Genomic DNA, 22633 nt, shown 5'->3' with positions numbered 1-22633 from the left:
TATTTTTTCTAATAACAGTCAAAAACTGTTAGCAAGCATTCATTAGCATCAGCATTGGTTACTCTTACCTCCCTACAGCCTCGTGAGACCTGAGATTTGTTCACTTTTGAATATAGCTACATTTGCTGTTTCCCCCTGATTACAGTCTTTATGCTAAGATAAGCTAGCAAGAAAATTGTGGTAAATCCTATGTTTAAAGAGCAGCCCCTGAAGCTGGAGTTCCCAGCTTCAGGGGCTACCCAGGGTGTAAATCCAATATGGCTGCCATTCATATACCAGAATTAAAAATTTGCAGTTGTAGATTTTTGCTTTCAAATTGAATGCACTCAACATCCAACTTCCAAGGCAAATGGATGGCAGTATTAACAAACCCAAAATGTCAAGCAGTTTCTTTCAAATATAACATGAACACCTGCAAATAAGTTTACTGGGACCAGCTTGTTTCCTCTGCCCTCTGAGTAAAAGAGAAACTTTAATCCAGTAAATAAAAGTACTACTAGATACTACTAGCCTTTGGTTTTTACCAGTTATACTTTTCACCTGATACCAGTTATTTCAATGGTAACTAACTCCCAGACTAAACCTTATGCAGCACACCCAGTTGATCATGCCAGCGCTTGAATTCATGGCTTTAATTTTCATATATGTAATGGTCTCTGTGAGATGACTTGATTTGAATGAGGGTGTGAAGCAAGGTTAAGTAGACCAAAATTCTATTTTTGTTCTGTTTTTGTATTTTGTGTGTGTGGGTGTGAGTGTGTCTGTGTGTGTGTGTGTGTGTCTGTGTGTACCCCGGACAGTCAGTCCTGTGTTGACGATAATAAGATGAATATTTTTAAAATGCAGAAAAATATATTATTGTTTAATGTGAGAACAACAACACTGTGCTGATTATGTTCAACTTCCTGAATGCTCTGAAATATGAAGAACAAAGTCTGTGTATGAAGTGGAACTGAAAACTGTATGTGGTGTACTGTTTGTCTGCATTCTGCTAAATGTAACCAATCACAGTCTCGTGACTAACTCTAGAGGGGGAAACAAATCTGTAAATCTAATAATTTTGACTTATGAAGTACTTTGACTGGATATAGTTTGCATTGTAAATATATTTAGTGACTGAAGAGCTGGGCTGCACAATTAAATTCAAACGGATGTTTTATGTTCTTGTGTGCAGATCCAATATAAGGGAACATAGAAGATGAATTTTGAAGTAAGATGACTGATTGGTGCCATTTAGCTTCCAGTGAAACCTTCATCTGATAATAACAGCTTTTATGTTGAATAGATACCATGTCCAACAGGATTCTGTTATCTTTTGTACGAATTGTGAGATTGTCAGTGCAACAGTCACTACAGCATTATCTGCCAATGTCCACAATATGCAACACTAATCATGTAAGCATTTTAAATGATCATTACTCAGTAGCTTAAGCTTTTTATCAGCTTGAAAGACACAACCAAAATCTTTAATTGGTTTAAATGAAATTTGAAAAATAAAATCGAAATATGCGAGCAATTTCCTGCTCTTCATCCCAGTGATGAATTTTTCTGCCTGTAGTTATTGCATGCAGAGCATGCAGTAAAAAGTGAGGCATCTATGGTGAGAGGTAGTACTGAAATGACATGTTGTGCTGAGTGTCACTTACCTTGGGTTATGTTGAAAAGAGAGCAGGGAGTGGCTTTTTTGTTTGTGAGAAGCCGGGATGCTTCTTTTTGGTTCTGTGCAGTTAACCTCAAACTCATGTGCAAGCTGTTTGTACAGAACATAACAACGCTAAGATAAACTGAGAAAATTAGTTTGCTTCTTTCCAAAACCAATAAAAAGTATAACTGGATGCTTGTTTTTGTGTCACTTTGTGTCTTTGTTGAATTATCTCTTTCTCCCTGAAGACTCTGCAGAAAAACAGGTATTGCAAATTTAAATCTAATTTCACTCAAAGTAATGTTCATGTTATTTTGAAAATTTCAGATTTTATCCAGTTGATTTTGTTTTAGAGACCAAATTCAGGCATTAATTCTTGTTGTCCTGGAGGCTTTGTTGTCAGTTTGACCTTTTAAATGTCACTGAACCTCTATTATTACTAGTATTAAATTGAAATGAAGAGTTTAAAACAAATATTTGTTAACACTGTGTATATTTTTTCTCACTGTTTTAAATTAGACGACCTGTTTGCTGTTTTAGGTCAGTTGGACTTGCCTTCAGTTTTTTGTTTTGTTTTTTTTTGTTTTATTCTAATGCCAGAATAATTTAGATCTTTTTTGGTTTAAATTCTGAATTTTACATGGATTTTCTCAGCATAGATGCTCGTTACAATCAAACATTTCAATTTCTGTTTTATCAGACTATAGAACACAACTCTAAAATAAAAAAAAAATATGTCTCTGGTTGCTTTTGTAATTTGTCTTTTTGCATTACTTTCAGAGCAATTCTTTTCTGAGCCAGCTGTCATCTGAGGTTCTGACAAAACTCGTTTCAGTTTGAGTAACACCGTCATATCAAACTCAGCAACAGCTTCACAAGGCCTTTCGCGTTTGTCCTGGAGTTAAATAATACATTTTCTAACATAACATTTTCAGTTATTTGAACAGATGAATTGAGCCTCTCAAGGCCTGCAAACTGTACCCAAAGATGAATCAGACTTGTGGAGATACTCTGTTTATAGCTTGATACATTTCTTTTTGTTTTAATATGTCAAACAAGAAGGCAATGTGTATGAGTTGTAGCTTTAAAATACATCCACTGATGTGCCTCCAATTACTTTTAGAGCTATAAATTATTCTTTGGGAAACTTTAAAAAACAATGAGCTCATCTTCTGGGCTTTACCAAATTATTTAAAACCATATAATTGGGCTTTCTATAAACTTCTCACTGTCATTATTCTGGGTTTTAGGAAATACAAATAATTAGTCAAACCTCACTGATCTGAAACGGTAAAGGTTTAGTCTGATTCATTTTCAAAGAGAAAGAAAAAATATAGTATTTTTACACAGTGTATTCTAATATTTGGCTTTACTGCCCAGTTGGATTGCCTGGTATTGGATTGATCTCATTATATAGTCTAATTGTAATCAAGAACGTCTGAAGCCTGAGCTAAAGTAATTTCCATTTCAAAGTAATTCTAAAAGAATCATGACAGTAACTCTGCAGTTCAAGCTATCCATACCTATTTACACCATTCCCAGTTATCCTTGCTTAGTTTCACTTTGAAAAGTTCAACCTTTGAATTGAAGATGACACACTACTTTCCACCTGCTAGAAGTTGGGAAAGGTAAATAGCGTTGCTTGTTTATTGGGCTGGTAACCCCAAGAGAATATCAGACTGAAATTTGACCTGACTTTTAATTCAGTGTCTTTTCTCACTTAATTTTCAAGCATTAAAAAATTGTTTTTAGCTGATGATATTACGTAAAAATAGTCTCCTTTCATAGAAATGATTGCAATGACTAAAGTACCACACCTAAAAGCATTTGCAAGAACATTTATTTTTCTTATAACAATTTAAAACATAAGTGTTACACATAAAAGCAGAATTGGAAGCTATGCAAACTTGCACCACAGTTATTTTATTCTGCACATATGGGTCTTGCATATCAGCCATCTCAGACCTGACCAAATGTCAGGTTTTAGGTGGCTGTCTTAATTGATCTGCAATTAATACACCCCTAAGCTCTAATACAAGTTCTATTTAAAATATATTCAGTCATGTATTTATTGATACGGATATTGAGCTCAAATTCACACAAAAATTCACAGATGCACCACATAATATTAGACGATCATAATATTAGACGTCAGAGTGAAATTTAGGTTTTAAGGCAAGATGGGAGACAAGGCAGTTATTTTGGTCACTGAGAGTAAAAATAAAAGGCCAAATAGTCATCAGCACAAGTAGGTGAGTTCGCTTTTCCTGCAGCCCACCTGACAGCACAAGTTTGTCAGGATGTTGTTTATGTCCCGTTTGCTCCAGTTAGATCCCGGGATGCTAAGGTTTTCCAAGCTGTTCTGCTCCCCTGCAGGCAGACCTGGAGCGACGGAACAGAGAAGAGGATGCAGAATGAGAACCAACCTGACAATAAAACTGAACCATCTGGAAAACATTAATTACGTCTTTATTTAAATATTTTCAAGAGTGTAAATAACAAGCAACTGTTTTCATAAATGTTCTATGTAATTTATATTCATATTCTCAATGAAAGGACATCCTAAATGACTGCTATTTATCTTGGACAGTGTCAGTTTCCTTCTTGTAATTACCCTGATTGATGCTCTAACCAGATTTGTCTGACAAGACAGTAAGAGAAGGACTGTCATGGGGATCAGCCGCCTACTCATCTGACATATGACCTTTTCTGGCATAATAGAGTTGAATATGCCACTGTGGGGAGACACCTGTCTCCCATCACACCCACAGCCCAATTAATACTATAACACAAAGCCGTAAAGAGAGCTGAAAAAGAATATATTTCCACATGCAATAAACCTACTAACTTACTCATCAGGAATACATTTTGTATCATTCCCAGACAAGTAACATCCAACTATTTCTATGGCATAGACGGTAATTTTTAAGAAAATATTCTGCATAAAATGGAGTTGATTCATAGCAAGATAAAACATTAGTTTGTCATGAAAGCTAAAGCTCTCACCGCCCATGTCTGGCTCACTGAAGAATCTCCTCCAACGGGAGCCTCCACAGGTGTAGACCACAGCCCTCAGAAACTCCCGACCACACAGCTTCACTGCCTGCATTTCTGCTCTTGCCTGGTCCGCACACACCACTATGCAGAAGAGCAGAGCCAAAACCGCCAGCAGACGCATACTGGATGACTTCCAAACCCCCCGTAGATGCTGTGCTGTTTTCTTTTTCTTCCTTGAGTCCTTCAGGAGTCTCTCGCAGCCTGCAACTCCTTCAGCGATCGTCCGCATTCATCCTTGTTCGTTATATACCATCCACCTGATCATCCAATGACCTCATCATCTCTCCACCCCCCCCATTCCAACTTGCCCTTAGCCCATCCCAGTGACACATATACACATGCATGCATACTCTTTATGTTTCCGGTTATCTTCATGATCACCACTTTCCGCCATCTGAAACAGGCTTACAACTTCCAGCCTTTTACGACCTTCTGCTTAAATGATCTGCAGTCTCGTCAGGCTCCCTTGAATTACCTAATTTAAGGCCGAAATTGCACTAACCTTCGCAACACTGGCCAATCATAGGAACCCAAGCAATTCCCTCCTGGAGTCAAACAGGTGTTTTCTGTCTTTATAACTCTCTGATGGCCAGGTTGTCTTTCCCTTTACAGCTGTTTTGGTCTCATAAGAGGAAAAAATCAATGTTTACAATTCATCATGGAGTCATTATGGTGTGGATGATGGAGAGATAAGATACTTGGTGTGACATCTCTGTCTCGATCATTAGTTCAGGTCCCACTTAGGACCTTCCTGAAAAAAAATATATTTTGCTTAAAAACACGTTATATTTAAACATTGACACAGTTCAGATTTTCCGTTGTTTATCCTAGCGGTAGTTGTTATCATTACTGTAGGAGTTACAATAAGCTTTACCAAATCTTGAGCCAATAAGTCTCATCTGAAAATAGGAATTTTCACAGATAAAATTAATTCAACTTTTGGTCAATAGTTGCATATGCATATCCCCTGTTTGGCAGGAAATTGAATAAAGAAACATCCTGAGTGCTCATAAAAAAATCATTTTACTAGATCAATCATGAAAATTGAGGACTCTTGTTGAATGTCTCTGTCTTTAGAAATTTTCCTGGGTCAGTGTTTGACTCTGTCTACTTCCTGGATGAAGTTATTCACCCAGCTAATGCTGCCATTTCCTTCTGTAATCTGTAGCAATGTTTCTATTTTTCATGGACAAAGCCACTGACAGAAATTTTACCAGTGTACTTTTCTTTCCCATCAAAAGTGTTTTTGGGTTTTCCTGTGTTTGAGTTTTGTTCTCCAAACTAGGTGTCCAGATGTTCGCTCATACTATGTTAACCCTAACTCTTGTTAAAAGGGAAGGCTCCCTTTCCACTGTCACCACGTGCTTGCTCAAGATAAGGATCTGCTGCAAATTCAAATAGTCTATGAGATTAACTGTACTTTCTTATCACTTTTTGTGAATCTGCATTTTATAAATTACTGAATTTGCCAGTTTGATTGCCTTGAACTGTATGTAAACAGAATTAATTCTGAATAAATGGCTGGATCAGAATGAATTGGATTGACCTCTAAACAACTGATTTATATCTAACGGGACATTAATTAAACTTTTTTCTTTCATAAAATGGTATAAAGGTCACTTTAAGTCTGACTTGAGATTACTTTTGCTGTGAAATTCTGCTATACAACTAAACTAAACTCAACTGAAAATACTACTCCAACAGTTATTGCAGGTTGCCTGTTGGAAACAAACTTCACTTAATCTTGACCTTTAGTTAATGGTAAGCCAATAAAGTGATGCAAAAGACAGGTGTGACCTCCCTGTTATCCTAAAAATCCACATCTGATGTTCGCGGTGGAGCTAAACTGTCATTATAAGGAAAAGCAACTTTATGTGGTTTCTAGTACAATTTGGTATAAAGGTCACTTTAAGTCATTGTGATTGTCAAAATCTTTAAGCTTGCCTTACTGCTGCTGATCAGTTTAAGACAAAACATGACAATGTAAAGTTTGGAGATAACATCTGTCCTAATGGGATTGTTCATATCTCACCAAGACATTCAGTCGCCTGTTTTGTCCTCGAACAAAATCTTTCAGAGAGAGATGCAGAGCAAATGGATGGAACAGACACAAACCTAATTGGCTCAGAAGGACATTAACTTGAGTATCTTTTTTCTGAAACTCTCAGGCAGTAAGATGACTTTCACAGAGTTCACCTGGAGGAGAAATGGAGCCAGAGAGAGACACTAAGCTCTGCCACGTCAGCCGGCTGTCCAGTGCTTGTGTGGGAGGAATAATGGTTTAAAATGGCGGACATACCGTGCTGTAAAGTCAGTAAAAGTGCATTAACTCAGACTGTAGAATGGCATAATGTCAACAAGAAAAAAGATTGTATGTGAAGGTTTAGCAGCGTTCAAGAACGGAGCTTCAGATATTTTACCAGAACTGCTGATAACCGTTTACCAGTTTTACAGCAGGTCTGAAAAGTATATGAAATTAAAAACAGTGGAAATTAAAAACAATGCAATTTGTTTTATTTGTATATGTTAATTGTTTGATTCTCAGATGTGGATTTTCTGTCATAAGAAAGCCTTCAGAGTCGAGCATTATAATGGTCACCAGTTATTTCCCAAGGTCAATCCAAATCCATTAACTGCGTTCATGTAAGAGTTATTGGAATTTCACAGTCAAACAATGAGTTGCTTAAGTAGACTGATCTATTTTTGATTCTGTTAGACCCTTTTGTGTTCATTTTCTTGTATTTTTGGTCATTTTCCTCCCTTTTTCCAGGTTCACTCCCAGCTGGACTAAGTTCTATTAAAACACCTGGTTCTCATGTCACTCACTCACCTTCCCAATTGCTAAATGCTTGTCATTTTTTCAGTCCATCACCAGATCCTTCTGTTATTTATTGTCCCTTCCATCCATGCCAAATTCTTTATGCTGTAGTTGGTTCATTGTTCTAGTCTGTGTATTCTGGATCTGTTCTCATGCCTGTTTGTTTTCTTTTTTTTCATTGAAAAATTACCATCCTTGTCATTATGGATACTTATGCCATCTGCACTAAAAGTTAGCCACTGTTAAATTTAGTTTCAATATTAATTCATAGTCTTGGAGGTCTTGGTTTGTTAGAGAATATGTATTTTTGAAGACAAGGTGGACACACTGGACATTTCAGAGAAAACGTTCTGGGCCAAAACAGGGTTGGAATAAAAAAGAAAATCCATCTTTAAACACCTCAGAGAACATTGCAGAATGTCTCTCATTTTCATGGAGGTTAAATATTATTCAGAAGTAACCACAGACATACACAGCTCTGCATAATAAGTGAAAATACTCTAAAATCTTGAAGTAAGTCAAGTAGCAGGATCCTGCTGCTTTTGTAGTCACACATCCTTTTCACATTCTGAAAAACATTATTTTATCAAATATCTAAGTAAAATAAACATTTCCTGACAAAGCAGAAAAGCCCAGATTTTTTTTTATGTAACATGTGTTCACGATTTGAAAGCTCGTTGAATCCCAACCTGTTATTCTGCCTGTAGTTCTCCAAGCCTCTAGGTGGCGATGTTGGTGTGTGTGAGAAGGAAGTAGACAGAAAAAGGCAGAAGGGCGTACTGACAGGGACTGTCCTGTTTTTGGACTCATGCTGTAGAAATGTCTCTTATTTTCTAATGTTCTTAGATTTAACGCGGAGTATCTGTCTGAAGGTGAGTTGTGCTTTCTGTTCTTGTGCTTCTGAAGATTTTTAAGCTCTTTAGAGTAGCAAAATTTTTGTCTTGCTAAGTTGCTACTTGGATGTAAAGAAATATAAAATAGAGCTCTGATTTCTCTGACGGATCACCTGCAAGATGGGTGACCATACGTTTCTATGATTTTCTGCAGCATCACTGTTGTGATTTCAAATATCATTTTAAGCATGCAATCCATATTAGAAAAAAGTATGGGGCATTTCGCCAATTCTTACCCCATTTTTGCCTTTACGTTGCCATTTCCTCCATTCATACTTTCAGTTCGTACCCTTAATGTCCTTACACCGCGTAGCAATTAGTTATTTTGCAGCTCAATGTTTTGTACACTTGTAGTTTAGTGGTTTCGTACCTGCTCCACAATACATCACCTCAAAATAGTCAAGGTGGTCGTTAAGAATCATTTTGTTTTAATCTGGTCTTGTCATTTCCCCTTTTTGCCATTTTTTACCTGCAGACAGCATTTCGTACCAATGTGCTTACTTTGGCATGAAATTTATTTGTTTTTTGTTTTTTTGTTGTTTTTTTGTTGTTTTTTTTCGAATTTTGGAGATTTGTGTTCATAAATATTCTGGTATTTCGTGTAAAATTTCCAATAATTTAGTAGTATGCAAGGTGAAAACTTTGCGTTACATTCTACATACATTTTGGATATTTTTGTACTGATTCCATTAGGGCCATTTGATCTCTATAAAATATGTCAGCTCATGATCCCTGATGAGACCAAAATAACTTTTATGAACTCGATATTGTTTACTGGAGTCAAATATTCACATTTCCTCACTACAAACTAGTAATGGGTTATGAACAATTCTTCTAAAACATTTGTTGTGAAAGTACATATGTATATATTTTCAATTTCTAATATTCTCTTCTTTGTATTCTGACTAAAATATGAAAAGAACAAAACATGATGAAAATAATACAACTCAAATTGTTTATTCATTTTCGCTATAAGTTCTTTTTTTGTCTGAAATAGCATTGTATGATGGAGCCAGCAGTACGTCAGATTTGGAAGAGAGGCTTTCACAATCTCCACAGACCTTTTATTCTTCATAAGAGAACGCACTCTGGTCAGCCTGAGCATGCAGACGTCAGTCACTCCAGACACGTCAGACCTCCTCTGCTGGTGTCTCGTCTCTACCAGCCTTCCAACCTGCGAGATGTGGGGCAGGAAAGCCGGTTGCCGGGTGAGATGACCTGTAAGAGCCAGAAGCTAATGCAGCAAGCAGGGCTCATCCATCCGTCGAATCCGGGGTGCTACTACTACCTTCCCTCCACTGTCCGCTCGATGGAAAAACTGGTAGGTTTTTACTATTGAGATGGTGAATTACGTGTTTTTAAACTGCTTTGACACCTGACACCTGAATGGTGTCGGATGTCAAAGTACCCGACACCACTCAACAGGTTACAACATCATTTTAACGTTTAATTTCTAGTAAATGTTTTCCGGAGAATAAAAAAAGGAAAATGAAATAATTAAATAAAAAATAAAAGGTTGAATTAGCTGTCTCACTGGAGACGGGCAGCAGCACCCCATCCAGACCCCACTAGGTAAAAGGGTGTAAGAAAATGGGTGGATGGATGAAGGTAGAATTAGCCTTTTTGCGGGTTCATAACATTTGTTTTTTGGGGGGGGGAAATCAAAAAGTTGAAACAAAAGCAGTTGCTTAAATAAACATCAAGCTTCCAGATTGTAAAAAATTAACTTCAGGAGTCCTTTCTTCTTACATTAATCCATTTTACTTCCCTACAAACTTCTCACAAAAACTAAGGAAAGTCTTGCAGTAAATCAATTTCTGTCTTGATTTTACAAAACTCAGAGCTGTGATCTTAACATCCTGATTTGTAATGTTAAGAAACTTTTTTTTATGGAAATGCATGGTTTCTCCCTAGTGTTCTTGTTTCTACCTGTATATGGATACTAAATCCTAAATGGATATTAGAAAAAGTTTTTTTCACTTCTATTATGTATATATAAAACTGTGGTGTTAAATCAACAGATAAGGGTGATTGACCAGGAAATGCAGGCGATCGGTGGACAGAAGTTAGACATGCCCAGTTTGTGCTCAGCTGATCTCTGGAAAACCAGTGAGCGCTGGGATCTGATGGGAAAGGAGCTGTTCCGCTTGAAGGACCGTCACGGTGCAGACTATTGCTTGGGTCCCACACATGAGGAGGCCGTAACAACTCTCGTCGCTCACCAGACGACCCTCTCCTACAGACAACTCCCTTTACTTCTTTACCAAGTAAGCATTCAGTGTGTAGCTGTTTTGGGTTTGTTGTGTAAAGCTGCTTTTTTATTTTTTTAATTTTGATTTCTATTTCCAAATACTAGATCACCCGCAAGTTCAGAGATGAACCGAAGCCGAGGTTTGGTCTCCTGCGAGGGAGGGAGTTTTACATGAAGGACATGTACTCGTTTGATGTGAGTGAGGAAGCCGCTCATGAGACGTACGAATCCGTCTGCGAGGCGTACGCTCGGCTCTTTGCTAGGTTGGGTCTACGTTGCGTTCAAGTGCAGGCGGACACTGGAAACATCGGTGGCACGCTGTCCCACGAGTTCCAATTGCCCGCAGATATTGGTGAGGACCGGCTTCTAGTCTGTGGGACCTGCTCATTTGCTGCTAACATGGAGACTTTGTCTCCAGATAGAACAGACTGTCCGCAGTGCAGCACTGGCACACTGGTAGAGTCGAAGGGAATAGAAGTAGGTCACACATTTTATCTGGGTAAAAAGTACTCCCATATTTTCAATGCCACTTTTAGTAATCACCAAAACAAACCTGCTGTTGCTGAGATGGGCTGCTATGGTCTTGGAGTGACTCGCATTCTCGCTGCGGCCATTGAAGTGATGTCAGCAGAGGAGGGGATCCGCTGGCCTGGTCTTATTGCCCCATACCAGGTTTGTGTTTTACCCCCTAAGAAGGGTAGCAAAGTGGACGAGGCAGCAACCATGGCAGAGGAGCTGGTCCACAATCTGGGACAGTTTTTGCCACATTTGAGAGGTGAAGTTGTTTTCGACGATCGCACACAGATGACCATTGGAAAGAGACTTAAGGATGCTGGCAGACTGGGCTACCCATACGTGGTTGTTGTGGGACAAGCGGCTCTGGAGGAAATACCAAAGTTTGAGGTGATATGTCAGCAGACTGGTGAGACAATGTTTCTCAGTAAGGATGGACTGCTAGATTTACTGGGGACTGTGGAGACTGTATAGAGAAAAGTCTTCAAACTGGGTTGAACTAAATGTTCAAAGTTTTTGTATTTTTCTTCTTTTTTTTTAGTTGCTACAGATATCAAAGCCTTTAATATCAACACTGGATGAAACTTGCTGTTAAAACTAGCTTCGTTATAGATGGGAATATTTGAATGCATTTGATTATAACAATAAAATTAATGTAAAAATATGCCTTTCCTTGTTTTAAATTATTTAACTTACTGTTACTACCAAAAAAACAGTACATAAGGCAATAAAATAAATGAGCCACGTGGGGCAAAATTGCCAAGTTGGAAGTACTCAAAGGCCACAAAAATTACTTAAAAAAATAATTATTTTTGTGTTTATCTGAATTAAAATAAACATTCAATATTTGATTGAAAGGATCAAAGTAGTCTGATTGCTGAAGAAATCAAATCGACGAAAGTTAATGAAAAAAGCAATAAGATGTTGCAGTTTCATTTGTGGCCAAATGAAACTGCATAATGCTGTATCCTATTATGCGGGAGAAGGCTACCTGGTCAAACAAGACCGAGGCTGACTTTATTTCACTATGTGCAAAGATACTTTTGGTCGAAGGATTTCAAAGAGCATCAACATCATCATTAAATGTGCGATTATAAATTATACATGCATTTTTTTCCACATTCTTCAAAGTATTAATTCATCAGATGATATCCGCTCTGCCATCGGAACTAATGTATCGGCATTGCGTTGCTGTCCGGATAATAGTTGACGTAGCACCATGTGAACACATGCATAAACAAGGCAGCTTCAAAATTGTACAGTGGTAGAGCAGAAGGCTCTGTTTTAGTAAACTAATAATATTCTTGCATATTAGAACATTGAGCGAAACAGAAAACTAGTTTATAATCTTTTGAGCTTAAATGGCGTCAACAGATGTGCAGGATGACAGCGACGACGGTATGGACGCGTTCATGGACAAATTCAAATCGCAGAGGTATAAAAATGCTTTCACTGACAATAACTGGGAGGAGGTAAGAATGGCAGTCAGGTCTCTTATCTTTTAATGGAAAGTCATTTTTAATCCGTATTTAGTCACTGTGTTTAAATTTGATTTGCAGGAGTTCAATAAAATCCCCATGTTCATGAAAACAGCCCCAGAAGAGATCGACCCTAAGAAATACCCTGAGCTAGCCTGTCTCCAATCTATAATCCATAATGAGGATAGATCTCCTGAAGGTAAGTAAAACCTCACGTTTGTGTCACACACGCAAAGTGTTTTCAAGTGCAGTAGGTTTAAAAGTATGAGGTCTGTGTTGTTTCAGAGCAAGCAAAGAGTCTGAAAGATGAAGGAAATGCATTTTTCAAGGAAAAAAACTACAAATATGCAGTAGTGGCCTATACAGCCGCTTTGAACAAGAAATGTGAGGATCAGGAGCTGAACGCTGTGCTACTGACAAACCGAGCAGCTTCACACTTCCACCTGGGTAAAAAAAGATATATCCTATCTGTCAAAGTTTATAATGCTACAACTCCACTAATATTTGGTTTAATGTGCCTTTTTGTAGACTTATAATGCTTTTTTTGTACAATTATTATGTATTTTTTGTTTATTTTTCTCTGACACTCAACTCTTAGGCTTAATGCACAATGGTGTACTAAGCCTACTACTACTATTAAATCATTTAAAGCTTGAAATTAAAATGGACATGTAAAATTTACAATTAAATGCATATTTGTCTTCAAACATCCTATGACTGTCAGATGTAGGATGTCTAAAAAGAAGTATGCAAACTTGTTTCCCACAGGTAACATGCGTTCTGCACTGAATGACGCTGCAGCTGCAAAGAAGATCAAACCAGACCATCTCAAAGCATTGATCAGAGGTATGTAGTACAATTTGTGTTACTCTTGACTGTCCATACAATTAGATCATACAGCTACGCCAGAATATAGAAGACATTTTTATATCCTGCATATAACAATGCAAAAAATAGAATTGGGTATGACAGTTTTTGGTGTTCTGCAGGTGCTCAATGCTGCGTGGAGTTGCGTAACTTTTCAGGCGCCATCCAGTGGTGTGATGAGGGACTGAAGTCCTACCCGACTGACAACAAACTGATGGAGCTGAGAGCATCTGCAGATAAGCATAAAGTAATTCAAGAGATCATGTTGCTTGAGTTGGGTTTCATGAGGGTTGCAGCAAATGAATGAATGTGTTTTTATTTCTGTGTTGCCTTAGAGAGCAGCAGAGAGAGATGCCAGGAAAGCCAAGGCAAAAGAAAAGAAGCTGCATGGTGAGAAGGAGGCCCTTCTGGGTGCTATAAAGGTAAGCATTTTAGCTTTGAATAGATTACGTTTGAATTAAGTTTAGTTTTCTTTATTCATTGCTGATTCACATCAAATGTCATCTCAAGGCACTTTACAAAAATAAATCAAAAATGTATTCAGAAATGTTTAATCAGTTCAATCATATAGATAAATGTCAACTCTCCACATTTCAGTTTGATCCTCCACTAATATTTGGTTTAATGTGCCTTTTTGTAGACTTATAATGCTTTTTTTGTACAATTATTATGTATTTTTTGTTTATTTTTCTCTGACACTCAACTCTTAGGCTTAATGCACAATGGTGTACTAAGCCTACTACTACTATTAAATCATTTAAAGCTTGAAATTAAAATGGACATGTAAAATTTACAATAAAATTTTGTAGTTTGATCAACCAATGCAGTGAATCCTAGGTTATTCAAATTAGTCAAAGGGTCTTCTGTTTGAGACCTAGTGTACTTTCTGCGAAGAGAAATAACAGAAGGAGTATTAAGGTGATGCATAATTGGAGAGTAGTAGGAGAAAGTAGCAGAGCGAGAAAAGTTGGTCAGTATATCACCAGTTATCACGTTGGATTGACTCAGGATGACCGAAGCCAATCTAACTATAAGCTTTGGCAAAGAGGAAAGTTTTAAACCTCACTTTAAAAGTAGACAGAAAAGTAGACTGAAAAACTGGGACCTTTTTCCAAATGAGAGGAGCCTGATGACTGAAATATCTGCATCACGTTCTTATTTTAAGACGGTCTAGAACCAACGTGAGCAGGTTTACTGGTGACCACTGCTCTTCTGTCACCCCATCTAAGTCAAGTTTATTTTAAAGATGATTTTTCTTATTTACTTCCTACACAGGAAAGAGGCATCAAGCTTCTCCAGCCAAAAAGGTCACGACCTGAAGGTTCAGACAGTGAGGATGAGGATGAACGCCCATCAGCAAGAATAGCACAGCTGAGCCTGGACAGCCTGACCCCTGTGGAGGTCACAGGGGCTCAGGTCTTCCTGGATGAGCAGGGCTCCTTACACTGGCCGGTTCTGTTCCTCTACCCCGAGGATCAACAGAGCGATTTCATCTCAGCCTTCTGTGAGAACAACAGGTAAAGTAACTGGGGAATGTATGTCCTTAATTTACCCATAATTAATGTTTATGGTTATTGTCCTCCTAAAATGTTTACCTCAGTTTCAAGTTGCAGATGTCCTGTCAACATCTGAGACCTTCACACAAGAGCTGCAATCATTTCCAAGATTCAAATAAATACACACAGCTGTGTGCTAAAAAGGTCTTAAAAATGGAAAGACGTTTCCTCAATAATCTGACAACATTGTGAACATTTAGCAACTTGGAACCAGCTGTGTTTTGCACGGTCTTGTTTTTATTCTGCTTTTGTATTTGAAAGGGTAAATGATGAATTCTCACACTTTGTGAGAGTGATTCCTTTGAGTCATCTATTGTTAACACACTTAGCTCCTTCATTTTCTGTGTCTTACACTTCAGCATGTGAAGGATTGGTAGAAGTTTATTGGATTTATAATAAATACACATGCATTCATTTTGCTGCAGGTTAACAGAATATTCAGGATTTTGTTGGTCACAAACAACTTTAACCACCACATGGGGGCGCTGTTTAGCCAACTTTTGCTTTTAACCACTTCATTGTAAAGAAAATGTTTAGTTTTTATGACAACCATTAGTAAACAATATGCCACTTAATTCCACTTTATTGCATAAAAATGTTGTCTTGCAGATCTGCTTTGAATCTTTGTCTTTTTTGGATTAGCTTTACAGATCATCTTTGTGTCATGTTTGGGGAAGAGCTTCCACCTTGGGACACAGACAGAAAATACCACCCACAAAACCTGCAGGTTTGTACCTCTGCAAAAGTGAAGCTTCTGAATAAACTAAACCAATTTTTTGTTCTGTTTTGTTATTTAAAATAGTTTCTTTTCTCATCACGTGTGAATTATTTTGTTGTATTTCCTCCAACAGAACGGTTTGTGTACTCTGTGAACTATGTCAACAGGTGTAATAACACCAAAAGTTTGAAAAGCTCGTTTGGAATTTGTGTCTTGCTGCAGTTAGAGATAAAATGTAATTTTTATGTAGCGTCTAACTTTGTTTTCCAGCTGTATTTTGAAGATGAGGAGAAGGAGACTCTCTACCAAGTTGATCCAGAAATGTCACTTTTAAAAACATTGCAGCATAAGAGGTAATTTTTTAATTATGTTTCTTGGTTTATTGGTATGATTGTTGGTTGTTGTTATTACAGAGAGTTATTGAACATTCAATGAGGTTTTTTTTTGTATTTCTGATGAAAATGTAAGTTTTTATGTTTCCTAATAACCAATTTAAGCAATCTATATTGTCAGTTCTGCATTAGTGAATATAAAACTATCAACATTCTGAGTTATTTTAGTGCTTTCTCTTGTTAGAAATTGAACTTTTTTGCCATTTTATAAGGAGTGTAAATCAGTTAGATTACATACTAACTATTTTCTACGGTCGTTAAATATATTTGAGTGGTGGTGTTTGAGTTTTGAGGTGAAGAACCTTCAAAAATAAAATGGAAACTAGGTGTAATGCATAGCAGCAAGTTGGTTTATTTTGAGAGGAAATCATTTCTTGCATACTGCATTAATTGTTAAATCTGTTCCTTTAACAGGTTTTTTGTGAAGGCAGGCACCCCAAGCTTCATGGTTTTAGTAAAAGACTCACCATTCTGCAAGCAGTTTTTGTCTGAAAAGAAAATCCATGGATTGTAGGCACGAACACATAATATGAAAAAGTAGAGGACTGACCTGAGCGCCTTTGTTTTGAAGACTACAATTAAACGACAACCGTCTGCTTTGACCTTGTTAATGAAACAGGATCTCTTGGCAAAACTTCATTACTGTCAACATGCTTGATAGTTGATATGTGCAGGTTATTATGATTGTGATGTCTTCTTTTGATTTTTCTGAACATGCCTCTCTACATCTCTATTTTGATCCCATCTATGAAATCATGTGGTTCATTCAAATGTAACTTTGTAAAAATGAGTGTTGATTCTCCATATTTTCTGGAAATAAATACTGCATGCCCTTCTGATGACACCTTCATAGCTTTAATATGTAGTAAGAAAATTCTTTAATGCAAATAAAATGGCAAGTCTAAGATGAAGGTCTAGAAACTTTGGGTTTCAAAGATCAGACCCTTCCTACATAGTTTACTGGTAACAGTTGCTTTGCTAAGATCATTTTTGAGATTAAGGCAAAAAAATATCATTTGATTAATTGTGATGACTAGAATATTGAAGTAATTGTTAACTGGCTCAAAAAAGGCCCTTCACTGAAAGAACACATTCATATCAGTAATTAAGTCAGAATTGTACAATAATATATACATTTGCATTTAAGACTAAAAAAACCTTATTTATTTGTAAATCTGTTCAATCCAGGACTTCTCAGGTGGCCCAGTTTTAACTTTACCTGGTTCAATTTAACTTATTTGCTTATTTGCATCTTATAATGTTGTATAAAAAATGCTAAATGACAAATCTGCAGAATGTACACATTTTATTATCCCACTAATCACCAGAATAATCAATAGAATAACCGGTTATTAAAATAGTTGCATCTTTAGTTATGCTGTCTGCCCAACTCCCAGAATTGTTGATTTACATATCTCCCTCCCTAACAGTTAATGTTATATTTACCACCAACACACATTCATGTGAAACATTCTAGGAAAATGTTTATTTGTTTATGGACATCCTTCAAAGCTGGTTCTCCCTGGTTTTACAGTCCCACAGTAATGTAATCATAAACCCAGTTACTTGTATTTTTAGCAATGTGGTTCAGCATCAAGCCCTGCTTAAATGAAATCACATTTTTATGTAATCTAGTTTTCTAAAAATTCAATTTCATTAGCTGTAAGTCAAATGTGAAAATGAGCTGTAAAAACACAAATATGCCCCTGTATAAAGCTACATCATATGAATTTAACTCTTATGACTGAATAAATGTGAAAGAATGACTGTTTGACATTAAGGCTGGGCGATATGGACTTAAAGTTTTATGGTAGTCTAATATTGTAATAATGAATGTGACGCTAACTATTACTACTTTAGGTAAATGTATGGATGAGATTGTATGGCACAAGAAGAGCAGCCACACAAACACTTCCTTTGAAAAACATGAGATTAGTGATTAGTATCACTAATCTGCAAACAGAAACTGAATTTAATTCTATTTTTTAAATCTATTATTTCTTGAACAAAATGTAGAAAATAGTAAAACTAATAATCCTGACATTACGGATAGTTTTTAGGAGTTTTAAACATAAATTAGAATTTATTGTAATTATGGTAAATCAAAACCTCTTACAAAAATGTATCACTATAAACAATATAAACGGAGGCCCCTAATTGCAATTAAAGGAAATGTATTAGTCACTTATTAGGTATGCTATTGGGGTTGTGTTTTTTTATTTATTTATTTGAAATGAAGGAATTAGTCAAAATGTTTCTAAGAAAATATGCATATGAACTTCAAGGCCACATTTAACATTTTATTTTAATGGGAAGCATTGACTTGACTGTCAGTACTGGTCTGAAGAATTTAACTTTTGACAGATTTGTACTGTTATTTTATTCTTTAAAATCAAGATTGTTTTTGTTTTGAAGTCCTGTGAGACTTTGAGCAGGGTTTGGAAAACTAACAGGAGTTTGAGAGTTTTGAAACCCACCAGGATATTGAGGAGGATTCTGAAACCAAGGTGGGCTTTGGGGAGAGTTTTGAAACCCAACAGGGCCTTGACCAAGGTTTTGAAAACCACCAGGAGGTGAAGCAGAGTTTTGATTAACCGTCATTACAGGATTAGCCTGCACGTTGATCACAGTTGGGGGCTGCGGCGTCTGGGGCTGCTGCATCACGACAACAACAGGAGTGTGCTCCTTTAGCTCACGATGCATCTGACACCAGGAGCACCAGACACAGCAACAGGAAGCAAGTATGTCTTCACAGAGGGAACCCTGAAAGCAAACACATATAACATTGCACCCTCACTTCAAAATAAATTCAGGTGAGCGTAAATTACCACATACCTTTAATCCATGTTTGTTACGAATGGAAGCCCTCAAAGACAACCCTGCAGGGGGGACAAACAGAGGAACTCCACAGGCCACAAGCATAGCAGGAGTTACCATGTCACATAAAGGCAAACAGTAGTTCTCTCCAAATCTTCTTGAAACAGTGCAGGCAAGGAAAGGGCAGCACCAGAAGCCATAGCAGCCTGGAGATCACAGAGATATACAGAGCAATGAGGTTGACTTAGCTCTTTAGAAGACTTAGGTCATTTAATTTCAAAGAAAACAACTCTTACAAGTATTTACGTCTTCAAAGCAGTCAAACAGACCACTTTTCCAGGCTTTTGGGGGAGTTTCTGACATCCTACCCTGAAGTTCAGCCACAAACTGAATTATGACCTTCTGTGACCAGGAGAGACTCAATCAAGTTTTCTGCAAAACAACACGATACCACAAAACATAAAAACCTAGTTTTTTTTGTTTGTTTTTTTTTAGTAACAGTTGACTATGTAGCAGAAATCCAAGCTGATAGCATTTCTGTTATGATACAAAAATCCATTGTCTATATCGCAGTGGTACATCATTCTACTTGTCCTATTTCAGCTGATTATTCTTTCACAGTCTGACTGCTGGCAAAGACAATGTGGTCAAATCTGTGCCTCTCTATCTGTAATGTAATGATGGATCCATTGCAGGAAGACATTGCTGCAGTTTAAGAGCCATCTGTTAAACCCCTTATAATACATCTCTATGTGCATTTTGTACATATCACTAACAAGTCTAGATTTGTAAAGTTTAAGTTTCACTTACTGAAGGTGTGTATCTAATATCCATGGAAAGCTCCAAACTCAAGCTAGAAAACATCAATTTAAGAAAAAAAAAAAGACTTCCTGGTGGTGAGACTTGGACAAACTATGGACAAAAGAGTCCTTTACGAATGTGTGCTCCCTAATTTTACACCGTAAGATAGCTTAAATAAGTTTGCTGAGGATTCACTCATTAATAACCAGGAGTTAAAAACTTATAGTAGCATTTGCTGGATATTTATCTACAATAAATAGATGATAAACAGCCAGCAAGTATTTCATTTACACTATCTTATAGATGTAACAATATTTGCGTGATAACATTGAAATATATGAAAATAATCTTTTAACTATGAATACTGAATATTTTTTACCTGCTCTTGTTGGAGACCTCCATTACTTCTCTGTAGTTATGAGTGAATGTGTGGTTTACAGTAAGCTTTGCTTTGCTTTGGGAACACAAATATTCCATTTTGTAATTTGATATGAAAGCACACATCCTCCCTTTTGACTGTATCCTGGGAGCCTAGAGACACTCTAAATAAAACTCTGCTTTCTTTGTTTGCTGAAGGAGGATTCAATCAGCAGTTTGAAAAAAGCAATTTATAAAAAGGCTCCATGTCCCGAGCCAATGTGGCACAAAGCTCTTAAAATGGGATGACAAAGAATAAAAAGAGTCGTAGTCTCTTTCATAGACTGACTATGAAGGGGTCATAGTCAGCTGACAAATGAAAGCAAATATGTTTCACAGTTAGTTCAGAGAGCACCTGGAAGGAAACACTGATATTTAGCAGAATTTGAAATCTTGTAAGTTTTAGGATATAGAGTGTTTGACTTATTCCATTTTCAGGGCAACTCCTTTCTTATATTTACACTTGCATTAATTGTTAAAAAAAGGGAAACCACTTTAATGATCTGTTTCAGGTTAAGATGTGAGTTCTTTACCGCTTGAATGATCTATATGCCACACAGATGCAAACACTGGAACCATTCAAATAAAAATGAAATATTTATTAGCAGATTTGAAAGTACAGCTATTCTTCACTGGTTTGCCTCAGTCAGAAGCATTATCTGGACTCCTTATCCTGACCCAATTAGGGATTTATTTTATTACCACCCGATGCATAAACACATACTGATTAAAGGAAAGGGCAAACCTAGACTCTGTATTGATCTCTTATATAATGGGAAAGTTCACTTTCATTTTCTTACGTAGAGGATGTTTACAGCAGGTACAAATTTAAGAAGCAACAGATTTGAAATTACACTGATCTAATTTCATACATCACTGGTTTGCTTGAGCCAGGAGAATTACGACACATACACAACACAAGGCTTTGTGGAGGCTTTTGAGCCGGTCTTTGAGCAGGGTGTTGTGCAGGGTTTTGAACACCAACAGAAAGTAGAGAAGAGTTTTGATTAGTCATCATGACAGGATTAGTCTGCACATTGACCACAGTTTGAGGTTGCAGTTGCTGCCCCACAACAGGAGTTTGATCCTTTTGTTCATGATGCATCTAGCATCAGAAAGCACACACCCTTCGGCGTTCCCTTTGCAAAGGGAGCGCCAAAAGCATAGAAACTTTTTATAATAGTATAAAAAGTTTAGAACCCTAACCCTTACCTTAACCCCATACATGCAGCAGGAGTCAGAATGTCACATAAAGGCAGACAGTTCTTTCGAAATATTCCTGGAACAGTGCAGGCAAGGCAAGGGCAACTCCAGGAGTCATAGCAGCCTGGAGAACACACAGACATAGAGATACAGAGCAGTCAAATGGTCTTAGGTGATTGTAAGGCCTATTGTTTTAAATTTAAAAAATAAAAAATTGACTCTCACAAGTCTTGCCATCTTAAAAGCAGTCAAGGGGCCAAGACTTTTATGCATATAGTGAAGTTTCTGCAATCCTATTCTAAAGTTCAACCACTAACTGAATTATGACTTTGTGTGACCAGGAACAACTCACTAAATGACTATTTAGAAAAAATACAAGTTGATATCATTTCTGTCATCATGTTTTTGTCTCTCTAAAACTGTGATATGTTGTATTACCTATCCTGTTTCAGCCGATTATTGTTTCACAGTTGGTATCTGCTGGTAAAGATATATATTGAGATACTACGATCTACTGGCTGGTGTAAATTAATTAGCAGTTTCTTAAGACCTATCAGTTATAGCTCTTGAAAATATATCTATATGTATATCACTTACAAGTATAGACTTCACTTACTGAATATTTGCACCAATTGTTTCAGGAAACTTCAAGTGCACCAGGAACAAACACACTTAAAAAACAGACTTCAAAGTAAGAATTTTCACTTTGTCAAACTATGGAAAATGAATCCATGATTTGCTGCCCATCCTTTTTGTTCTTGTTCTAACTTAGTATGGCTACATTTAGAACAAGATGGCTCAACATGTTTGCAGAACATAAAATAAAACAACCAGGAGTTAAAATCTTACAGTGGAAAGTTTAAACAGATTAGTTGCTTCCTGATTGTTTGCATACCTATCAGCTATTTGTCAACTTTAGAAATTTAAAGAGTAACAACATGGACTTCTCACGCAGATCATGTTGGCTGCTTAACATAGCAAGGCATCTATAATAAAAGACAGTTAAATTGTATAGAATTGTAAAGCATCTTTTGCATTTTAATTTTCTGTCTTTGTCATGCTGTTTATTTTAACTATCTTTTCATAATCCCATTATTACCTGTTTTTTTTTCAGCGTCAATGAAACCACACACTAAATACTCCTATAACACTGTAGAAACACTGCAACTACCTTGATAGTAGTTTTTGTTCAAGTACTTGAAGGCACTTA

The 22633-nt window shown here is 36.9% G+C and overlaps 4 protein-coding genes and 1 long non-coding RNA gene across 5 annotated transcripts; 3 read left to right on the top strand and 2 right to left on the bottom strand.

The window, feature by feature from the left end:
* Nucleotides 1-43: 43 nt before the first annotated feature.
* Nucleotides 44-17834, top strand: LOC106934628 (uncharacterized). The gene is made up of 3 exons (XR_001421734.1): nucleotides 44-422; nucleotides 11651-11654; nucleotides 17821-17834. It is a non-coding gene; the product is annotated as an uncharacterized LOC106934628 (long non-coding RNA).
* Nucleotides 3466-4957, bottom strand: insl5a (insulin-like 5a). The gene is made up of 2 exons (XM_015014645.1): nucleotides 4649-4957; nucleotides 3466-4024 (listed from the first exon to the last, which is right to left on the bottom strand). The coding sequence occupies exons 1-2, from the start codon at nucleotides 4926-4928 to the stop codon at nucleotides 3882-3884; spliced, it is 423 nt and encodes a 140-aa protein (XP_014870131.1). The 5' UTR covers nucleotides 4929-4957; the 3' UTR covers nucleotides 3466-3881.
* pars2 (prolyl-tRNA synthetase 2, mitochondrial) lies at nucleotides 8247-11838 on the top strand. The gene is made up of 4 exons (XM_015014636.1): nucleotides 8247-8389; nucleotides 9408-9731; nucleotides 10432-10677; nucleotides 10767-11838. Exons 1-4 carry the CDS (start codon nucleotides 8354-8356, stop codon nucleotides 11646-11648), a joined length of 1488 nt encoding a protein of 495 aa, XP_014870122.1. The 5' UTR covers nucleotides 8247-8353; the 3' UTR covers nucleotides 11649-11838.
* Nucleotides 12354-17029, top strand: ttc4 (tetratricopeptide repeat domain 4). Its single transcript, XM_015014638.1, has 10 exons — nucleotides 12354-12646; nucleotides 12734-12851; nucleotides 12938-13099; nucleotides 13421-13498; nucleotides 13642-13766; nucleotides 13855-13941; nucleotides 14795-15036; nucleotides 15718-15802; nucleotides 16064-16146; nucleotides 16600-17029. The coding sequence occupies exons 1-10, from the start codon at nucleotides 12536-12538 to the stop codon at nucleotides 16697-16699; spliced, it is 1191 nt and encodes a 396-aa protein (XP_014870124.1). The 5' UTR covers nucleotides 12354-12535; the 3' UTR covers nucleotides 16700-17029.
* Nucleotides 17824-20259, bottom strand: LOC106934623 (cell number regulator 5-like). The gene is made up of 4 exons (XM_015014643.1): nucleotides 20183-20259; nucleotides 19299-19434; nucleotides 19021-19208; nucleotides 17824-18948 (listed from the first exon to the last, which is right to left on the bottom strand). The coding sequence occupies exons 2-4, from the start codon at nucleotides 19363-19365 to the stop codon at nucleotides 18565-18567; spliced, it is 639 nt and encodes a 212-aa protein (XP_014870129.1). The 5' UTR covers nucleotides 19366-19434; nucleotides 20183-20259; the 3' UTR covers nucleotides 17824-18564.
* Nucleotides 20260-22633: the final 2374 nt, after the last annotated feature.

The sequence above is a fragment of the Poecilia latipinna genome, unplaced genomic scaffold, assembly GCF_001443285.1.
Source record: "Poecilia latipinna isolate Pla-1442-1.1 unplaced genomic scaffold, P_latipinna-1.0 Scaffold1835, whole genome shotgun sequence".
Taxonomy (NCBI): domain Eukaryota; kingdom Metazoa; phylum Chordata; class Actinopteri; order Cyprinodontiformes; family Poeciliidae; genus Poecilia; species Poecilia latipinna.
Note: the sequence above shows the minus strand (reverse complement) of the source record. Positions and strands in the feature narration are given on the sequence as shown.